The 20,399-nt window shown below is 34.4% G+C and overlaps 1 protein-coding gene across 1 annotated transcript in view; it reads left to right on the forward strand.

Annotated features, from left to right (window-relative positions):
- Nucleotides 1-16,376: 16,376 nt before the first annotated feature.
- The window catches only part of LOC128553109 (uncharacterized), a gene marked incomplete at its 3' end in the record, with an annotated part of 29,171 nt that continues 25,148 nt past the window's right edge, over nucleotides 16,377-20,399 (forward strand). The window contains exons 1-2 of the mRNA XM_053534223.1: nucleotides 16,377-16,599; nucleotides 18,154-18,318. Of these exons, the coding sequence (XP_053390198.1) occupies nucleotides 16,488-16,599; nucleotides 18,154-18,318 (277 nt within the window). The remainder of the gene's footprint in view (nucleotides 16,600-18,153; nucleotides 18,319-20,399) is intronic.

The following is a 20,399-nucleotide window of genomic DNA, read 5'->3' on the forward strand; positions in this document are numbered from 1 at the left end:
CTGGGGTGTGAATAATAAATTTAAAAAATCCATTTCAGTTTTATTTACATCCATAATCACGGAAGGTCCCGGATTTCCACTGAAAACGTTAACATTTATCGGTCTAAAATTTGCACTCCATTCTTGTACCCCACCCACTTCCTCGTCACGTCGCTAAATATTTGGGAAAGCCCTTTGTGTTTATAATTTTAAACCAATCAAACGTTTTTTAACAAGGGGTTGATCACGCATTAATACGGGACCCGACTTACGCTATATCGTTATCATCACGCATTAATAAGGGATCCGACTTGGAGCGCTTATCTCATATCACGGATTTTCAAGGGATTAGGCCTGAATGAGTTAACATAATAGCAAACTCGATAGACAAGATAAAATGGTATTTTGGCAGGATAACATAGCATTTGACATAATAAGACACTGTTTTAACAAGTAAATACAACAATTTGACAAGTTAACATGTCTAGTTGACAAATTAGGACACTATTTGGACAAGTTAACATCACTCTTTGACCGAATGATATAACATATTAACATAATAAAACACTGTTTTGACAAGATACAATACACCTTGACCACAGACACTTGGGGGTCAGCATCCATCCATTTCCAAATCCGCCCCTGCTAACATTCAGCCAATATATTTTCGTCTTTTCTGAAAAACTGAGCACATGCCTCGATCATATAACAATTTCTGTTACCATTTCAACATCTTTAAAAAAAACGCCTATATTCTATTCTGAGCATTGATAGAATATGGGAGTTTTATAATTTAGAACATGTTGGAATGGTAACAGAAATTGTTGTACAAATGTATGATCGAGACATGTGCTCAAAGTTACCAATGCAAGACGGTTGTCATATAAAAGTCTAAGATACAAACAGAGAGCAGGCTCGGTTTGATTGAGCCTGTTCATGGACGGTAGTGGAAATGCATGCTACCGTCCACGCCCTCTAGCCCCGGGTTGAGCAGAACTCAACATTTACACGTGCTAAAAGTACAAAAAGCAATTAAGAGACATCCGCAGATGTATTCAAACGGCGGTGAACCTTCAATGATACACGTGTTGAGGCGTGTAATTCCATGAAGAGTGGCATTTGGTCCCCAGATAAAGTAAAGGGTTTGCCCCAAACGAGGAAACAATGGGCAGAACTAAACAAACTAGAATTTAGGAAGGGGATCTGAGGTTATGGAGCCTGCGTATCACAGGAACTGTCAAAAGACAAAATTAAAAAAGCAGGCACCATATCCAAGGGGTGATTATACAATACCCAAGGCTATGAAAGCGGGAGTATTGGAACCACCCAGGCCGAAATGGTCATGTTGAGAAACTAAACAGTACCAATAACACGACATAAAAGCTGAGAAGATCGAAATATAGCAGCCCTGATTGAATGTACGGGGAGACTTTTTACGGCCGCCACACGGCAAAAACAACGCTTCTGTGATAATAAAATAGAAAAAAGTGGAAACTTCACAGGTCGCTCAACACGACAGAAACGAAAATGTTGCAGGCTCGGTTTGATTGAGCCTGTTCATGGACGGTAGTGGAAATGCATGCTACCGTCCACGCCCTCTAGCCCCGGGTTGAGCAGAACTCAACATTTACACATGCTAAAAGTACAAAAAGCAATTAAGAGACATCCGCAGATGTATTCAAACGGCGGTGAACATGGAACCTTCAATGATACACGTGTTGAGGCGTGTAATTCCATGAAGAGCGGCGTTTGGTCCCCAGATAAAGTAAAGGGTTTGCCCCAAACGAGAAAACAATGGGCAGAACTAAACAAACTGGAATTTAGGAAGGGGATCTAAGGCGCGGATGGTTCGGTTCGCTTTAAATTTAAAGTTTGAGACTTTAAAACTTGAATTCAAATTCTGCTGTTCCTTTATGTTATATCCATAATGCTACTTTTATTAAAAAAATGCTAAAAGTGGATTTGTTTCTGTCACAGAAAAAAATAAACCTTATTACTGAAGGTGTGCTTTAATCTATGAACTCAAAATTCTGCCCTCATACCTGTAAAATGTAGATGACAGAGGGTAAGATTACTCGAAATTATTCAAAAGTGTCAATGATCATCTTTATGAGGTTTAAAATTGCTCACATTTGATTCATGTTTACAACATCAAGTCATTTCAACTCACGTAATACATAATAATACAATTGGACGACTAAATTTGACAATACCAAGTTGCATTGTATCGACGTCAAGAGGATCAATCAAAACGAAAATTATCAAAAGTGTCCCCGAAACAATGTACACGTATGAAAGCTAATTAAAATGGATAGGAAGTACTTATACAATAATTGTATCTCACGACAAGAGGGCCAAAATGGCCCAAGGCCGCTCACCTGAGAAACACGCCGTAACATACCATAACAGTATAAACATGTTTGATCTAGTGATTTCATGGAAAAAGAATCTTACCAATTATTATTATTACAATTTGAGAAAAAATCTTGAGTATAAAAAAGTATTTTCTTTGATTTGACCTTGTGACCTAGTTTTGACCCCAAATTACTCATGTTCGGACTTGACCTAGACTTTATCAAGGCTATCATTTTGACTAAATTTCATAAAGATAAATTGAAAAATACAGCCTCTATCGAATACACAAGGTTTTTCTTTGATTTGACCTAGTGACCTACTTTTTGATTCCAGACTACCCATATTCAAACTTGATCTAGATTTCATCAAGGCAACAATTCTGACCAAATTTTATGAAAATCCAGTGCAAAATGCAGCCCCTATTGCATACACAAGGTTTTTGTTTCATTTGACCTAGTGACCTAGTTTTTGAACCCAGATGACCTATATTCAACACTTACCTAGATCTTATCAAGGCTATAATTCTGACAAAACTTCATGAAAATCTGTTGAAAAATACAGCCTGTATTGCATACACGAGGTTTTTCTTTAATTTTACCTAGTGACCAATTTTTTTACCCAAAATGACCCATATTAAAATTCGGTCTAGATATCATCAAGAAAAGCATTCTGACTTAATTTCAGGAAGATCAATTGAAAAATCAGCCTCTATCGCATATACAAGTTTTCTTTGATTCGACCTAGTGACCTACCTTTTGACCCCAGATGATTCGTATTCAAGATCGACCTAGACTTCATCAAGGTTATCATTCTGGCCAAAATTCATGAAGACTACTTGAAAAATACAGCCTCTATCGCATACACAAGGTTTTTGTTTGATTTGACCTAGTAACCTAGGTTTTGAACCCATATGACCTATTTTCTAGCTTGGCCTAGATTTCATAATGGTAACCATTTTGACCAAAATCTGTGAAGATTAACTGAAAAATACAGCCTCTATCGCATACACACGGTTTTTCTTTGATTTGACCTAGTGACCAAGTTTTTAATTTTAGATGATCTATTTTCAAACTCGGCCTTAATTTCATCAAGGTAATTATTCTAACCAAATTTCATGAAGATCTGTTGAAAAATACAGCCTCTATCGCATACACAAGCTAAATGTTGACAGAAGATAGACGGACGACAAAACGACGGACGCCAGACATCGAGCAATCAGAAAAACTCACTAAAAATAAAACTTTCGTTTCTATCTTTTTTTTTTTCATTTATGATCTGTACAGATCAATTCAAACTTTAACTTCGAAGATTATATTTTTTAACGGCGGATGTAGTCGCATTTTCTTTTGAAATAAAAGGAAATATGTTTTATAAATAAATGATCAAATACTATTAGATTAATGAAATTATCATTGTTTGTAAATAAGTGTGTTAAAAGATCAATTATACATAACTTATTAAATGGTGTAATGGTCCTAGTCAATTTAATCTGTAAAAATAAATCCTTTGGAAGCAAAGAATGCAACCAAGAAGAATAATAGTAGACTCGATTTTTGAAAGGAAATTTAAAGACAAGACCTGTCAAATCTAGACTAGCTCCTCGTCTATGAAATATTTTTTTCACATTTTTATGATTTTATGTAGTAGTGAACTGATGTAGTATAATTATAATTATCCTATATCCAATATCATGATAATTAAAAAAGCATTCCTCTTGGAAGAGAACTTCTAGATGATACAGGCTTTTGTTTCTATGAAAAGGAATGACAAGAAAGTAGAAATATCTTACATGTACTTATCTGTTTAGTGGCTAGTCTTTGTCAAATCCAGTGAAGAAGTTTAAGTTTTGATTTATTTGTTACTGTATGTTTGCATATCTAAACGTGAGATTTAATTGTTTTTAAGTTAGAATTTTGCTTTTTAAGGCATTTTGTGGGTATTGCAATGATGAGCCGCCGAAAGTGGGACCTCCGCAGCCATGTGGTTGAGTTTGCTCGCTTCGAATCACATGTCGCTCATTCGAAAAGAGGTTCGAAGAATGTAGAATTCTTTCATGTTAGCAAACCATCAAGCTGGCTTAGGGATGGTCTGCATTTCTACAGAGGTTCCCGTCCATCGAAATATATATTGTCTGGCGTTGCACATGGAGACTTCATCCACCCTCAAATGCAGGAAAGTCACCATATGATCTAAATTGTGTCGGTGTGACGTAAAACCCAGAGACCAAAAACGCAAAAGAAAACCCAACATATTTTAGTTAACAAATTTTCGAGGGGTAAGTGCCAGAACCTGCTATGTGCATTTTTTTAAATTTTACAGGAGAGCGTTTTTTACTTTTTTCTTTTTAATAGTAGGGTATTTTGAGATATCAAAACTATGGTTTTATTTACTTTATGATTATTTAATACATGATATATGTATTTTCTTGATATCTTTAGTAAATTAGGTCAAATCCAAAAAAATTGTTTTGGCACAACTAAAAGGCCACTTATTTGCAAATATCAGAATAACTAAAACATTCCATTGAAAGATATCTGGTTTTGGCATGTACAATTCTGTTAAAACTTTCGAAACAATACTGAGCCAGAACATGCTATAAATTGATAGCTGGTGAAGATGTTGCATGTCAGTTTTTGTAAGTGTCGAAAACATTCTATAAAGCAATAGAATCTTCTAGCATATGCAAAGTTGACATAAATGTAAGTTTTTTGGCATACAAATACATTCTATAAAAACATAGATTCTTATGGCATGATGCTTTCTTTGTCTTAGCTTAAGACTTTTCAAGTCACAAATAGCCTATATGTATATAGCTCCATGTAATGTTATGAAATATAAACACTGCATTAATAGAGATATAAAGTTTGATACACATGTTTATGACTGTAATCTATGTAACTATCATTATTGTCACACACTAAAAATGATAATAGGCAAGGGTAGATTTCTGGGAAGCACAGAGCACCAAAAACACAGCCCCAGAGCCACGCATTTACATATTAGGCCCACAACAAAAAGAAGCTGTAATGGAAAAATATTTCAGACGGGTTGCTTCAAACATCTAACAAGTACACATTAATATAAGCTAAATATTGATAAAGGGGAAGGAAACGGTAAGGGGCGAAATTGGGTCGGAGGTGGGGGAGGAATCCGAAGGGGAAAGTTGAACAAGGACAAATATACAAGGGAATACCATGTTCTTTAAAAACAGTCGCACTACAACGTAAACCACAATAGCGCAGACACTCATGTACCAAAGACAAACACACAACGACGATCAACTGAATAACATAGAAAAACGAACAAGCAACACATAAGAAAACAGTAGGGCACCGTTATAGACTCACAAGCTTACAAACATACCTACACAAGCAGGAACAAACAATCAAGTACCGTCTTGGGATTCGGCTGCCAAAATAAAGAGGAGCCACGAAAACTTACTAAAAGTAAAGGGGATGGGATGCAAAAAGTAGCGTAAATGCAAGGGAAAGGAGAGGGCTAAGTCTTGGGAACCACATTGTCAGTCACATTTAAAATGTAGTGGTAAATTTATCTGACTCTCAGTGTTAAGTTACTATTGGAGTCATTGCTTGAATCTTGAACAGCATTTGGTTCTGGTAAACACTCTCTGGTACTGTTTTTACTGTTAATTAAAGCCGTGTAATACATGGAAATATTCAGGAATATTACCACTCTTGCATAGTTGCGATATATACTTTTTCTTTGCGGCAGAAATAGGTAGCTTTGAATGATACTTAATTGGCAACAGTATTTGCTTGTTGTCTTCTGGAGGGAAACATTTTCAGTTTTTCAAATTCATTACCTATAACCTTTTTAAAACTCTTTTAGTTCACTGATACATATAAAAGGGAGGTTATATATAAAACCAAATATTAAACTTTATATGTCAAAATATGTTGTTTTAAAAACTACTGTCACTGATTGTTGAGTCTTAATATCTACTGATCACTACACATATTGTTTAATAAAATTTTTACACCCTAAACTTATTAAAACTGTCTCATAAACCTAAACAATGTTTGGGAAGACAGTTATGTTTACAAGGTTGCACGGTACTCGCAAATGTTTTTCAGTACACTGATATATGTGTGTGTAAGCTTGCAAGTTTGCGCAAGCTTACAATCTTGTTATGATTGTGCGAGTTTGCAAGATTGCGCAAGCTTGCAATCTTATTATGATTGTGTAAACTTGCAAGGTCGCAATTAAGATTGCTAGGGTTCCAATCGCAAGCATGCGCAACCTTAAAAGCTTGCAAGATCTTAAAAAGGTTGCAGGAAGCGCGCAAATTACTTTGCGCAAGCTTAAATTATGGTTGCGATGGTTCCAATCCAATCTTGCTGCATGCTTGGTAAGATCGCAACTGCAATCTTGATGCGACCTTAATGCAAACTTAATTAAGCTTGCCATTTTGGTTTGGGTTCTTTTTTTGCTTAGGTTTGTCAAAAGCATTATTTTGTTCATAAATCATAATTAATTCTTGCTGTGCCATGTAAAACGGATTACATCTGTTGCACTGGTTCTTCTTAGGTACAACATTAATCTGTATCCTTCCAATAAAACTGGCTTTGTTTTAATTTTTTTACTCCTCCAGATAGAGGTCATACATTTTTGGCAGTGTGAGATGCAAATCAAGGAACTGTCTCCTTTTCCGTTCTCGTACATAATGTGAACTTATGGGTGGGAAAGATTCAGTATGCTTTTTCACTGCATCTACTCCACTTTGAGAAATTACGTTATGAGGGTTTGTTTTCATATCTACTAAGCACCTCCTGTAAAATGTCCGTCCTTTTTGTTCTTCAACGTATGATCAATATAGTTATGCCTTACCTATTGAAGTTTTCTTAGAAAAAACGTCTTACAGACTGAATACCTTTTATATTCAATTTCGAAAGAACTTCTTCTTGGCACCTGTTTTCATTTTTTGATTTGGTTTTGATATGTTTTAGTGTCTGTCTCTTCTACAATTGACAAACATCTTTTTGTCTATCATAATTTGTCAATGACAAACTGATTTAAAGAATTGTTGCCTTTGTTCTGATGTAACTTTTGTGTCACATTTTGTCTGCAGTTGCTACAGCCTACTGGCTCAGCTAGAGGTGTTTGGCTTTCCATCTGCTGATTTATACTCTGCACCTGACAGCCTGTAACTTTTTTTCACATTGATTCCATGTTTCTGGTATTGCTTTTCCTTTTCTAGTATGGAACTCCTCAGGCATTATAAAAACTACTTTTTTCTTGATGTAGCTCTTTTCTGTGGTGTTGATTTATCATTGGTGGTAGGGGTATATTTGTTGTTTCTGTTAGTCAAATTGTTCATCTTTTAATGGCGAGGCAAAGTATATTTCAGAGTCTGGATTTTAAAGGTATCCTTCAAACTGATCCAAAATTCCAGAAAGGATGTATAGAAGTTACACTTACTTTTATCTGCAGTGGCAAGTAAATCACTTTTGGTTGGTTTCATTGTGCTGACTTGCTCTTCAACATTATTTGTGTAGAATATAACATTGCGCTTTGTGTAATTAGCCAGTACTAATGGGAAAAGGTCTGCCACTGACACGTAATCAAGCTACAGTTATTTCTTCATAATCTGAATAATGCCAGTTTAACACAAAGGCAATATACTTTTCCATTCTTTCTTCAAGAGTGTCATAAATGTGAAGGATCTTTGACAATATGTTTCCAACTAGCTTATAAAAAGCAGTTACAATTAATAAGGTTTGACTTTTCCTCTTCCAAGATCATTTGCTGACAGTAGTAAGTCTACTTCACTTTTAATAACTTCCACTCTTTTTTCTAAAACATTTAAACAGGATGAATGTTCAACATTCCAGTGCAAAATACAATTTCTGCCACACACTCTAAACTTGATAGTCCGTTTTCATCACCTAATTATTGAAAAAACAGTAAAAGTCGACGCTGCCAAATAAACCTATCGTGGAATGTCTGCTTCTTGACATGCAAATGACAAACAATCTTACTACCGGGCCTTCAACCAGAATCTTCTATCATAACATAGCACAATACGGCCGTTGCACTACTGTAAAATATCAGTAAGATTTAGGTCCTATCTTTACATGACTTTTTCTGGCTCAGTTGGGTTAATGCATAATATGTAGAAAACTGCTCTGCTAAAACGTGCTATCTTTACATATCATGTTATGGATTTTGAAAAATCCTCCCAAAGCCTTAAAATGCAGTCTGCCAAAAGCAGCTATTAGTATATAGATTGTTTTGGTTCATTTCAAATAAGATAAACTTACTTTGATAACATGCTATGTAATGAAAACTGTTTTTGGCATAACTTATTAACAGAGATTCTGCAATGACTGGTTTGATCCCAGTTAAATAACTTAGGAAAGAAATATGATATAATGACGCAAATTGGTGCAAAATGTGCAGCTTGAAAAACTCTACCAGAAAATGCAAAAAAGTGAAAAACGTAAAATATGGTACACAGCACCTTCTGGCACTTACCCCTCGTTTTTTTAAACTTCATGAGCTTTGGTATGATATAGACTATGAAATACTCTCTGACTACACTTCTGCGTAAACGTGACTGCACCGATATGCATTAATTGAAAGTTGTGGTAAGTGTGAGTTTCGTCAATTTTTCCACCTTTATTTTTTTCGATGAAATGAATAGAAGCATTCAATAGGCCATTTATTTATAATGTAAGGTAAAGTTTGCTGCAATCTCAAAATATACGACTGAATATTATATGAAGTCTGAATTGCCGCAAATTAGAATGGGTGTTGCGTCATTTAAAATGTAAGTCTATTGGAAAATATATAAAATATATACTTCCTTTTACCTTTTGTTCAAACAAATGATAAACAAGCGTAGCGCTTTTTTGTCAATTTTACATACAGTATAAATAATTCATCGGAGGTCTAAAAATAGACGACAAAGACTTTATTCATTAATAACCTTCTTCTTTATGATCGTATAGATATAATTATCCAGTCGATACATTTCTCGATTGAATGCATTCCTTTTATTCAATTGAATAGATATGTATTTTAATGTACTGAGTGTTATGAATAAATATTGAATAAAGAGTTAACATTATTGAGATAGAAATCAATCTTTGCATACATATGACTGTTAAAGTTAATTTTTCTTTTCGTTGATTCAGTCGTATGGAAATACCAAGGATTTTTTAAGGTAAATTCGTTTTACATTTGTTAATTTTTTGACATGATACAGTTTTGACAGATATGAGATGTTGGACGATGAAACCCTTAAATCAAGAAACAGATTTTTGTTTTTTACTATTTTCTGTCAGTTTGATAAGTTGTAACAGTACGTGTTTCCATTAGATTTTATTTAGTGTGTGTGTGTTCAGGTTTAAGATTTTATTTAGTCTGATATGGATGAAGATAAATGAATGGAGATATTTGCGTAACTTTTTATCTGAGATTGTTTCTTTCTAACGGCAACCTACTGGAAACAGTATGACTTCTGTTAAATTACTTACGTAGTTGACAGTGTATTTTACGTTGTCAGTATTTTGCCAGCCTCTGACGATTGGGTGAAAGACTTTTATTACAAGTATGTCGTCAATGTCGTAGATTATAGATTATGTATATAGAAAGTAGACAGGCAGACGTTTTTGAAGGAATTTTGAAACATGATCTCATTATACATACTCCAGGTTTTAAAACGTTTTCGTCCCATATGACAAACTTTCAGTGTTTAACGAATGCAATAAATGAAAAAAGTAAAAAATATCTGTTTATGACCCCGGACATTGGGATGGCAATGTTCATCCGTTTGTTCGAACTAGATTGCCTACAGCCCACATTAATGGCCCAATTTAGTTCATACTGGTGCTAAATAACCCTTGTATGCAACCTGGACTGTCTTTTTCTTATCTTTCCGTTTGTCTTTCAGTCCATCCGTCCGTCCGTATAAACCAAATTACATCCATCCTACATCAATGACCTAATTTAGTTAATGCTAGCTCACATTGAACAATCCTTGCGACAAGACTTATGAGCAGACTTGGACATAAATGACATTGAACCTCATATTACCGCCTCATTCAAACTGAAAACATCGATAAACAGCATCTTTTGTCCTACAGCGCCCACATAAGTGACATAATTTATATTAAATTCATACCCAATAACACTTGGGGCAGGACCTACAAACTGATATATTGTGTGTGATAATATAAATTAAGTCATGGTAGACCTTATTGGACCCCCACCATCATGGTCTACCATGCACTCCCGCCCCTAGACATTTTTCATAGGTACCAAATTGTTCGGAAGGACCAACTCTTTCAAAATAAAAAAGTTCCCGTGAAAAAAAACTCTTTTGAACTATATATGCTTTCACTGTTTCCATGGCAACCGTTCATTTTTGGAAATGACAAACATATAGAAGATTATCAGTTATATCTTGGTCAGTTTTGGTGATAAAGCAATAAAAATGATATCAAAATGGAGCTAAGACATTGACATTAAAATAACAGCATTTTTATTTTAATTAACTAATTTTCATATTCATTAATACTGTTGAGAATGTTACAAAATGACAAAAAAAAAATATTAGAAAATTTTCTAAGTTTGAAATCAATTTTAATGTACCAAACAGTTTTGGTCCGCTCTGAAAGTCTCTCAGTGTTTTCTTAAATAGTATTTTGTAACACTGATGGTATTTTTTACTCAAAATAGGCATGTTTAGCTAATTTGCATAAAAATAACCATTACCACAACCGACGTCTCAGGAAACTAGATACCACTAAAATTTAATAAAATGATATGATTAATTGTCATCAATAAAATAACAATTACCTGTGCTATATTGTTTGGAAATGTAGTTTAAATACCTTTTTTGAAGGAGGGATCAGTTTGTAACATGCTTTACACATGTTACGTTACCATTTTAATAACCTTGTTTTATTACATCAATTATTTAGAAATTATAGATCAGACAGTTTTGATCTGTTCTGAATGCCTCTCAAGTGTTTTCATTGATTTGTTGAAACTTTAAAGTATTAATTCTAACATTCTTTCATTACGTTTGTCAACCAAGAGACCATCTGAAACAGTCATTTAACATTCAATGTTCCCTTTTCATTTTAGATTAATGCATCTTTCAGTTTATGTATACTAATATCATTTTATTAATTTTATGTGTTCTTTTATTTGATGGTTTCAATATTGTTGTCAATAATTACATTTTACATTGATTATGTATTTTTATGTATATATTCTGTATACATGCTCGGTAAAAAAAAGTCCTGCACAGCTGGATGTTTTCTTCATTATAGCGCAAATTAAAAAATTACATGCATTTTCGGATTTACCATAGTCAACAGATATCTGTTACAAGGACACTGGTCGAAACAGAATGAAGATCGATACATAAATGATCAAGTTATAACAGTTTATATGCACTAGTGGTAAACCTTCAAAAGTGGCAAAATTAGCAGTAGTAAATTTGAAAAATGCTCAGAAAAGTCTTCTTGCATTCTTTCCTCACACACTAACCATACAGTCACACAGACAAAGTCCTGAATATGAATAATGTATTCTACTGTTGATCAATCAAACACCTGGAAACTTAATTACTTAATTACTTTGTTTGTAAAATGAATTTTTAAAAGAAAATAAACCGCCGATTTGTCCATATTCAAAGTTTGGCCACTGTCACAGTAATGACTAATGTACTGCCAAGGCGTCCGTAAAGACGACTGACTTATTAAGACCGGGCTCGTGCCCTGAGACATTTACCAACTGGTATGCGACCCCATGATGTTGCAGTGATATTTGGAATTCACCGGAGTACTGTTGTTTGTCTTAATTAGCGGTATCAAGCAACAGGGACCGTTTCTGACAGACCTAGGTCCGAGTGGCCGAGGATTACAACCAGCCGGGAGGATCATTATATTGTTACATCCGTTGCCCGGAGGCACTTTGTCGATGGTCCTAGTCTTAAACGAATGATACGTCATGCTCGTAGGCAGCCTGTGTCTGTTCAGACAATTAGGAATCGTGTAAAATCTGCAGGTTTCAAATCCAGGGTGATTGCAAAAAAGCCCCAGCTCTCACCACGACACAGGGTTTTGCGGCGTCAATTTTGTACTAATCAAAGCAGATGGAACAGACGGCAATTTTCACAAATCGTGTTTTCTGATGAATCCAGGCTTTGTCTAAGAAAGGTCGATGGTCGTATCCGGGTTTGGCGTCGGCGCGATAAACGGCATTTGGAGCCTAATGTTAAGCCAATCGACAACCTACAACGCAGGCAATGTAATGGTTAGGGCGAGCATCAGCGCTACTAGAAAGATATCACTTTAAGCAACATAGGAAACATAAGAGGACCGATGTCACCAGATTTGGCATGCATAGAACATGTATGGAACATTCTAGGTCGTACCATGAGCAAACGCGTTTACAATAGAACCACACTTGCACAGTCACTCGCAATCCACCATCAGGAATAGGTGTTGACTCCACAGGCCAAAATCTGTCGTTTGGAGAGTTTGATGAGAAGACGTATTGCAGACTGTCACATTCAGCGTAAGGGGCCTCTGTGGCCGAGTGGTTAGAGTCGTTGACTTCAAACCATTTGCCCCTCATCGATGTGGGTTCGAAACCTCATTTGGGGCGTAGAATTCTTCACGTGAGGAAGCCATCCAGTTGGCTTACGGAAGGTCGGTGGTTCTACCCAGGTGCCCGCTCGTGATGAAAGTATGCACGGAGGGGCACCTGGGGTCTTCCTCCACCATTAAAGCTGGAAAGTCGCCATATGACCTAAAATTGTGTCGGTGCGACGTTAAACCCAACAAAATAAAAAATAAACATTCAGCGTAGAGTCGATGACACATGCCTTATAAGTGTTTGGTAGTAAAACACCGATTGAAGCATTTTTGACACGGGACCCTTGGTGACTTCTTCTATGGATTACTCAAGAACGGATACTATTTTATTTTCGTTTTCAGGTCTGTGATTAAAGTTTAATCTGGTATATTGATGTTTGTTGTGTGTCATATAATAAAATTAAAGTCTCCCAAAACTTACTTCCATGTGTGCAGAACATTTTACCGAGTATATTTTTATGTATAAATCCCTGCTAAAATCTATACACTGATAAAAGGGTTACAATTTGGGGCTGCCTTTCATGAAAAATGTTTTTGATGGAATAAATATCTTGTTTTGTGTGAATGTGAAGTGCATCTATGCAGTAATTTACGTGGGGAATTAAGCATTTTGATTCTGAGTTTCAGAAAAACAAACATTGTAGTACGATATTTATTGGCTTATTAATAAGTTATTCAGTGTTGAAAAGCAGCAATGAACAAAAACTAAAAACCAAAACGAAAAATTAAGGCACTTTAAACAATCTTTAGATCTTAACTTAGGAAAATTAAAAAATATGTCAAAAATGTGAATAATATTAAGTTTTTGAAAACAAGAATTGTTAAAAAAATAACAACATAATGCTATTCAAAAGTTCTAGGAAGATACCGAGTGTTTTCTGAACAGCACTTCAGAGTTGCTGAAAACATTTTGCAAAAGAACGAAGATCCTTTAGAAGCAAAGAATGTAAACAGTCTAGCAAATAGATAGCGAATCAAGCCTGTTTCTAAAAGATAATGAAGCGTGAAACACATCCTATTACGCACCCTAGCAATGACTTAAGAGGAATTCTATAAACACTGAAACCGAGCATGAGAAGACTTTTTACAACCATCACATGGCACTTAAAGACGTCTTTGTGACAGCAAATATTCTTTTAAAGATGATCCTTTTTGAAGTATAACAACGCAACCAAGCAAAATAACAGTAGATTTGATTTGATTGTGTATGTTCGTTAGATGTTACAGTAGTGAAATGCGAAATTGCCCTCACACCCCTAGCACTAGCTTAAACAGTGTGCTGTTGTAGTAAATTTGTATGGATAAGTTGCAGTCTGAATCCAAAATCAAATGAAATGTCTGAAAACTATGAACTGAACACAATTTGAGGCGTATGATCATAATATTATTAATATCATTGTATGTTTTATTGAAATTCCATCTAAAAGTATAATTACATGGATGGTGCATTATATATTTTAGGCAATTTTTAATAACAGAAGTAAACTTTCTTAACATTTACCGCTAACAGTTTAAATAATTCAGTATGTGACAATTTGGGCTTCAATTTCCTATTGAATATGTTTTTAAAATAATGGTAATGGTAACGTGTTTTAAAGAGTGTTACGGAAAAATCACACAATCAGACAAGTGAAGAAGCATATTGTATTATTATAGTACTAAATGAGTAATATTGATTATGTTTCAGGAATATTTTCTAAATAATTGATGTAATACAACAAGGATGTTAAAATGGTAACTTTACATGTGTAATGTGTGTTACATTTTTATTCTTCCTTCAATAAAGTGTTTACTCTATGTCTGCAAACATTATAGACCACATAAAATTGTTATTTCATTGATAACAATTAATTATATCATTTTATTCTGTTTTAGTGGTCTCAGAATTTTATTCGTTATTAGTGACACTGGTTCATTTTATGCAAATTAGCAGAGCAAATCCAGTTTTAAGTAATAAAGAATACCTTAAGGGTACGAAATTAATACATTGAAAACACTGAGAGACCTCAAGACCAGATCAAAGCTGTTTGGAACATTTAAATTAATTTAAAACTTAGAAAATGTTATTTTTAAGAAATGTTTGCCATTTTGTAATATTTTCATCAATATTCATGAATAAGCAAACTAGTTAATTAACAGAAACATTTTTGCTATTTAAAGGCCAATGTCTTAGCTCCGTTTTGACAAAATTTTCATTGTTTAATCACCAAAACTGACCAAGAAAAGATTGATTATCATGTATGTGGTTGTCCTTTTAAAAATAAACGGTTGCCATGAGAACAGTGAAATCATATATGGTTTAAAAGAGTCCTTTCACGGGAACACTTTTAATTTTGAAGGAGTTGGTCCTGCCGAGCAATTTGATAGAGTGGGGATGCATGGTAGACCTCACTGGCCCCGTTCTTATATATTCGACTTCCTCATGCACAAATTAAGGACCCGATATAGTTCATACTCTTACCTAAACAGTCATATGATCAGCTTCCAATTCAAACTTTGTGTACCTACCTGGGGAATAATTAAGAGTTTGAATATATACATATGAATTAATAAAATACAAATGAACATGCTGGTTTAATGATTGTCAATTTAATTTGAAAAGTCAAACAATATTTTTCAATGTTTTTACTGATTTCTCTCTTTTATTTTGAATAGATTGAAAACAATATGCTTGTATACTTAAATTATATATGTACTCACACTTTTAAAGCATTGGACACTATTCTATAAATTATAGTTGTGCAGCGATTTTACATTTGTACCATTCATGATTTTCATTACCACTGTACAAAAATTACCGGATTTTTTTTAAACAAACTAGTAATATGATATACGTTGCCAATTTGTTGCCAGTTTTTGTTGTTACCTGTTCTTGTCAGTTGTGCAAGCACATAAGCAAGTCTGTCAACAGATTCATTATCATATATGTCATATATATTCTATTGTTTGTTCGACTATAAACTGTTTTAGAATGATAATACATTAAAAATCCAAAACATTGTCTTACAATATACATACTTTTGGACAAAATGGTATCTTATCGAGTTTTGTCTCAGAGCAAAACGAACAAAATCACCTGTGAACAGATTCAGACAATGAGAACTGTTATCAGTTTGCTTCTATGCGTTCATACGTCGAAATGTTCCTCTTTTCTTATAAATTTGAAAATGTAACGCCAAAAACGTTTCAAAATTCAACTTATAGTTCGGGTACGCCAATGCATTGTTTTGTGCAATATGATATCCAAGCGCTATTCTCTGCTATAATTGACTTTATTTGATATTTGTGTATGGCATGCTAGTTTACATTGTTAAACATTATGTTTGTGTATGTATCTCTATATCGGAATATCGCAATTTTATATTCTCTTTTGTGTTCATCTGTTATTTGAAGCTTTTGTTCACCATATTCATATTTAATTGTGTTTATGGATATAACTTATTACACTACAACTTAAGAAAGATTTTAAATTAGCGACGTGTTTTGGTGTCTTTCATTTATCTTTAGTTTCAGGGAGAAATGGAAAGATCTACATTCAATTTAGCATTCAAACAGTTCAAGGTGACAGATGTATCTGAAAAGAAGAAATATTTGATGGTTTTTGAAACGTATCAAACGTTTGTGAAGAAATGTTTGTATACTATTTTTTAGTGTTTTTAAGTCACAAGCCACTTTCGTGGACGAATATTTATATTGCCATTTCATCTTTGGCAATAACATAGATGTTGTGGTTGTTAACCTTACGTATGCTGTAAACATCTTCATCATGTAGACAACACGTTTATGTCCACGCGAGACGATTTTGTAAAACTATTTTTGTCATAGGTTGTAGGATCTTCTACACATCTATTATATATTTCACAAATAAACAAGGCGTTCGAGTGGTTTGTTAAGTTTATCACGCGTCTGAACGATGAACAGTGGTAAATTAGACAACAAACTGCAAGAAGTCCTTAATTGACTTTATTCTAACTATATTCTTACATGTTCATTGAAATCAATCGATTAGAATTATGTTGGTCTTCATTAATCCGAATAGTACTGAGCTAGACTTCATAAGGCACTTTAACGTCATAATTTACGTCATAGTTTTTTCTTACCGGTCCGCGCATCAACCGTCAGAATAAACAGAGCTTGAACTTCTTCTCTTGAACATTTTCTTAATTTGAAACCAACGCAAGGCATGTTAGAATATGATCTTAGAAAAAATGCTGTCAATACTTTTAGTTAATTATGTTTTACATTACCATTACAATTACTAGCTTGTATTTTGAACAATTTATTGTAATACTATGCAAACTCATTTCAGTTTAAAATCATATTAGTATTTATGCTGATCACTATTCGGTCGCTTATTACGAAAATAAAAATTATCTTTCTAAGTATAGCTAGTATACTTATCACGAATAAGACGGCATGCGAGAATAAAACTCGCAATTTAAGTTTAAGAAAGTTCTCCATAACGATTTGGTAAACGACATTGTGTCTGAAATTATTCTGCCTCTACGTCTAATTCATACAAGTGTGGGAGTTTACATTAACTTGTGGCGGAGAACAGGTTTGTACTTGTTAAAGAATACAGGAACACTGGTAACTTGAAGGTTAACAGCCTTACTGTGGCATTAAACACATAAAACAAACAAACAAAAGTAAACAGTAATTTGTATGCTAGGTCGAATTTCAGCTTTACCTCCCGTTTATCAGCCAGTTTGTCTGTTAGTCACAAAAGGTAGAATCTACTATGTTGTTAAAACTAAAGAAACCTTGTTCACAGACAGAAAAGAAGCACCAACCATCATTTGGTACATTTGCATGACCTTCATTTAGTTTTAAGACCTGCAAAATAGATACAGGAATACCTGTTAAAATATAAACGGCCTTTTCATGAAATCTATTTTATACGCAGAAAATATTTGATGATATTATGCACGTTTTATTTCAATGTGTTTATAGATTACGGGCAGTTTCGAGAATAAGATGTTGTTTTTTTTAAACATAGACCATTTTGATAATATGCACGCGAGATATCGTTTTAGTTCTCCGCTGCATGTTAAACTACTTGCACTAGAAACAGAAGCTTTTTTCTGTAAGAAACCCTGATAGCTTAGAAATCTTCTATAATAAATGTTATTTGTTTCTTCTCCTTTTTGTTAAAACTGAAATTGAGCAATTTGTATTATTTAAGGTAAGGAAAAGTTTGGAATTTCCGATGAATCTCACATTTACTTTGTGTCAGAGGATGATCAAGATTTAGAATTAGATAGTGATGTTCTGGAAATGGTGCTAGAAGACAAAAGTTTATTGATAATGAAAGTGGATGCAAGTGTCAACAACCAGCAAGAAAGCCAAGGTAAAAGTTTCAAAATTTGTTTTTTATACTATTTTGACTTAGCTTGGCTGAAGTCACGAAATAATAGCAATCATTATAACTTGTTAAATAAATCCCCCAGTTTATAATCAATTTCATTTTATTGTTTTCGAATCCGTAATTGGCGAAGAATATATTATTTTACATAATACTATACAAGATTTATATCATACCAGATTTTGACAGCAGCTTTCTCATGATAAACACATTCAATATATAATTTAATTAACAATATGCTCCCTGTTTTTGGCAAAATAATTGACAACTAATTTATGATTTCCTTCTCCTTTACACATTTTGTTTTCAATTTATTATTAGCAACAGTATCCCTCCATTTTAAAGTATCATTATTTTCTTAAATTTTTTGTGCCCCTTCCCCCACCCCTCCATGAGTGCTGGGGGCATATAGATTTGGTCTTGTCCGTGCTTCCGACCTAGCTCAAGAAGTATTTGATATAAATTGATGAAACCATGCATGAGTCTTTATCATGATATTACTTGTGCATCTCCTATTTTTCAACTGGCTCAGCCCCCTATTTTCAGAATGTTGGCACCTGGAATAGTCAAAATTGACCCTTTTCGCCTTGAGACACGCATAGCTCCAAAAGTATTTGATATAGATTCTTAAAACTTTGCATGAGCCCCTAAAATAGTCCAAATTGCATATTTTCACCTTGTGATGCGCCTAGCTGAAAAAATATTTCATATAAATTGATTAAACCTTGCATGTGTCTTTATCATTTTATGAACTTGCGCACCTCCTATTTTTGTTTTGTCTTGCTCCGCCTCCTATTTTCAGAGTAATTGCCCCTGAAATAGTCAGAATGCACAATTTAACTTTGTGACATGCCTAGATCAAGAAGTATTTGATATAGACTCATGAAACCTTGCATGGGTCTTAATCCTGATATGAACTTGCGCACCTTTTTTTCATTTGGGTTCGCCCCCTATTTTCAGGATCAGTCACCAAGCAAGCACTGTGCTTAACGATTTTCGCACTTTATCCTTTTTTTTAATAAATATTTTGGCACATCTTACAAATATTTGATGAACGTAAGCATTGCGTTTAAAGTTTTGAATTTTATAATTAAAACGGACAGACGGAGTGGCATTTTGTCTTGCAACTTGCTTAGTCATGCTTTTAACAGTAAGGTTCTTGATGCTTTGACTTCAGACATGTTTTTGAGTGCATTGATGTAATTATACCTTAGGCTGACCTATTGTTATATTTACTTTATATTGTCTGGTATTTTGCCACTAATGTTAGAGCCTTTCTCAGCGGGGAGTAATTTTATTTTTGTCTTTTCTAATTTGTTGGAAATAGGTTAAGTGCCTTGTCGGCATGCCCTAAGCGGGTTTAAAACCCTAAATTTCCTTTTCAATAGGTTACTGACCATTCCAAGGCGGTGCCCCTATCTTCAACCTTTTCTCAGTCCGTCTCGTACTTTGTGCTGTGTACATTGTCTTATTTGTTGTTAGCGTTTCTTTCCTCTTTCTCTCTCTACCTCTATAACCAACCATCGCCCCATCCAATCCCTTTCACTTGCATGTATGCTCCCTTGCATTTGCTGACTCTCTCCATTTGCTATGAGTAAGTTATCGTGACCACCATAATTTGACCGCCGGTCGTCCTCTGGCGGTGCCGTACTGTTCGATTTTCCTGCTTATGAGCGTGTGTGTATATGTATTTGTTCGTGTTTGTTATGGACGGTGCCATAGAGTGTTATTTTTTCTTACTTTTCTTTTTGTTTTTCTGTGTATAATAGTTGTGTCTGTGTGCGTGCATATGTGTGTGAGTGTGCGTCTTGTACATGCGTGACTTAGTAATAGAAAAGCATTGAAACTCGAGAGTAAACGATATGTACGAGAGGGCGTAGCCCTCGAGTATAAATCGTTTACCTGAGAGTTTTGATGTTTTTGTTTCTGTTTTGTATCATAGCCATCCATATACAGCAGTTCAGTGAGTTCGTAAAATCATTGCTTTACAAAGCCAAGGTAAAGTAAACCAATGCGAGAGCAGAAAATCAATAGATTCACTTCACTGTCGGCTATCCCAGACACGC

Source organism: Mercenaria mercenaria, unplaced genomic scaffold (genome assembly GCF_021730395.1).
Source record: "Mercenaria mercenaria strain notata unplaced genomic scaffold, MADL_Memer_1 contig_3485, whole genome shotgun sequence".
NCBI lineage: Eukaryota > Metazoa > Mollusca > Bivalvia > Venerida > Veneridae > Mercenaria > Mercenaria mercenaria.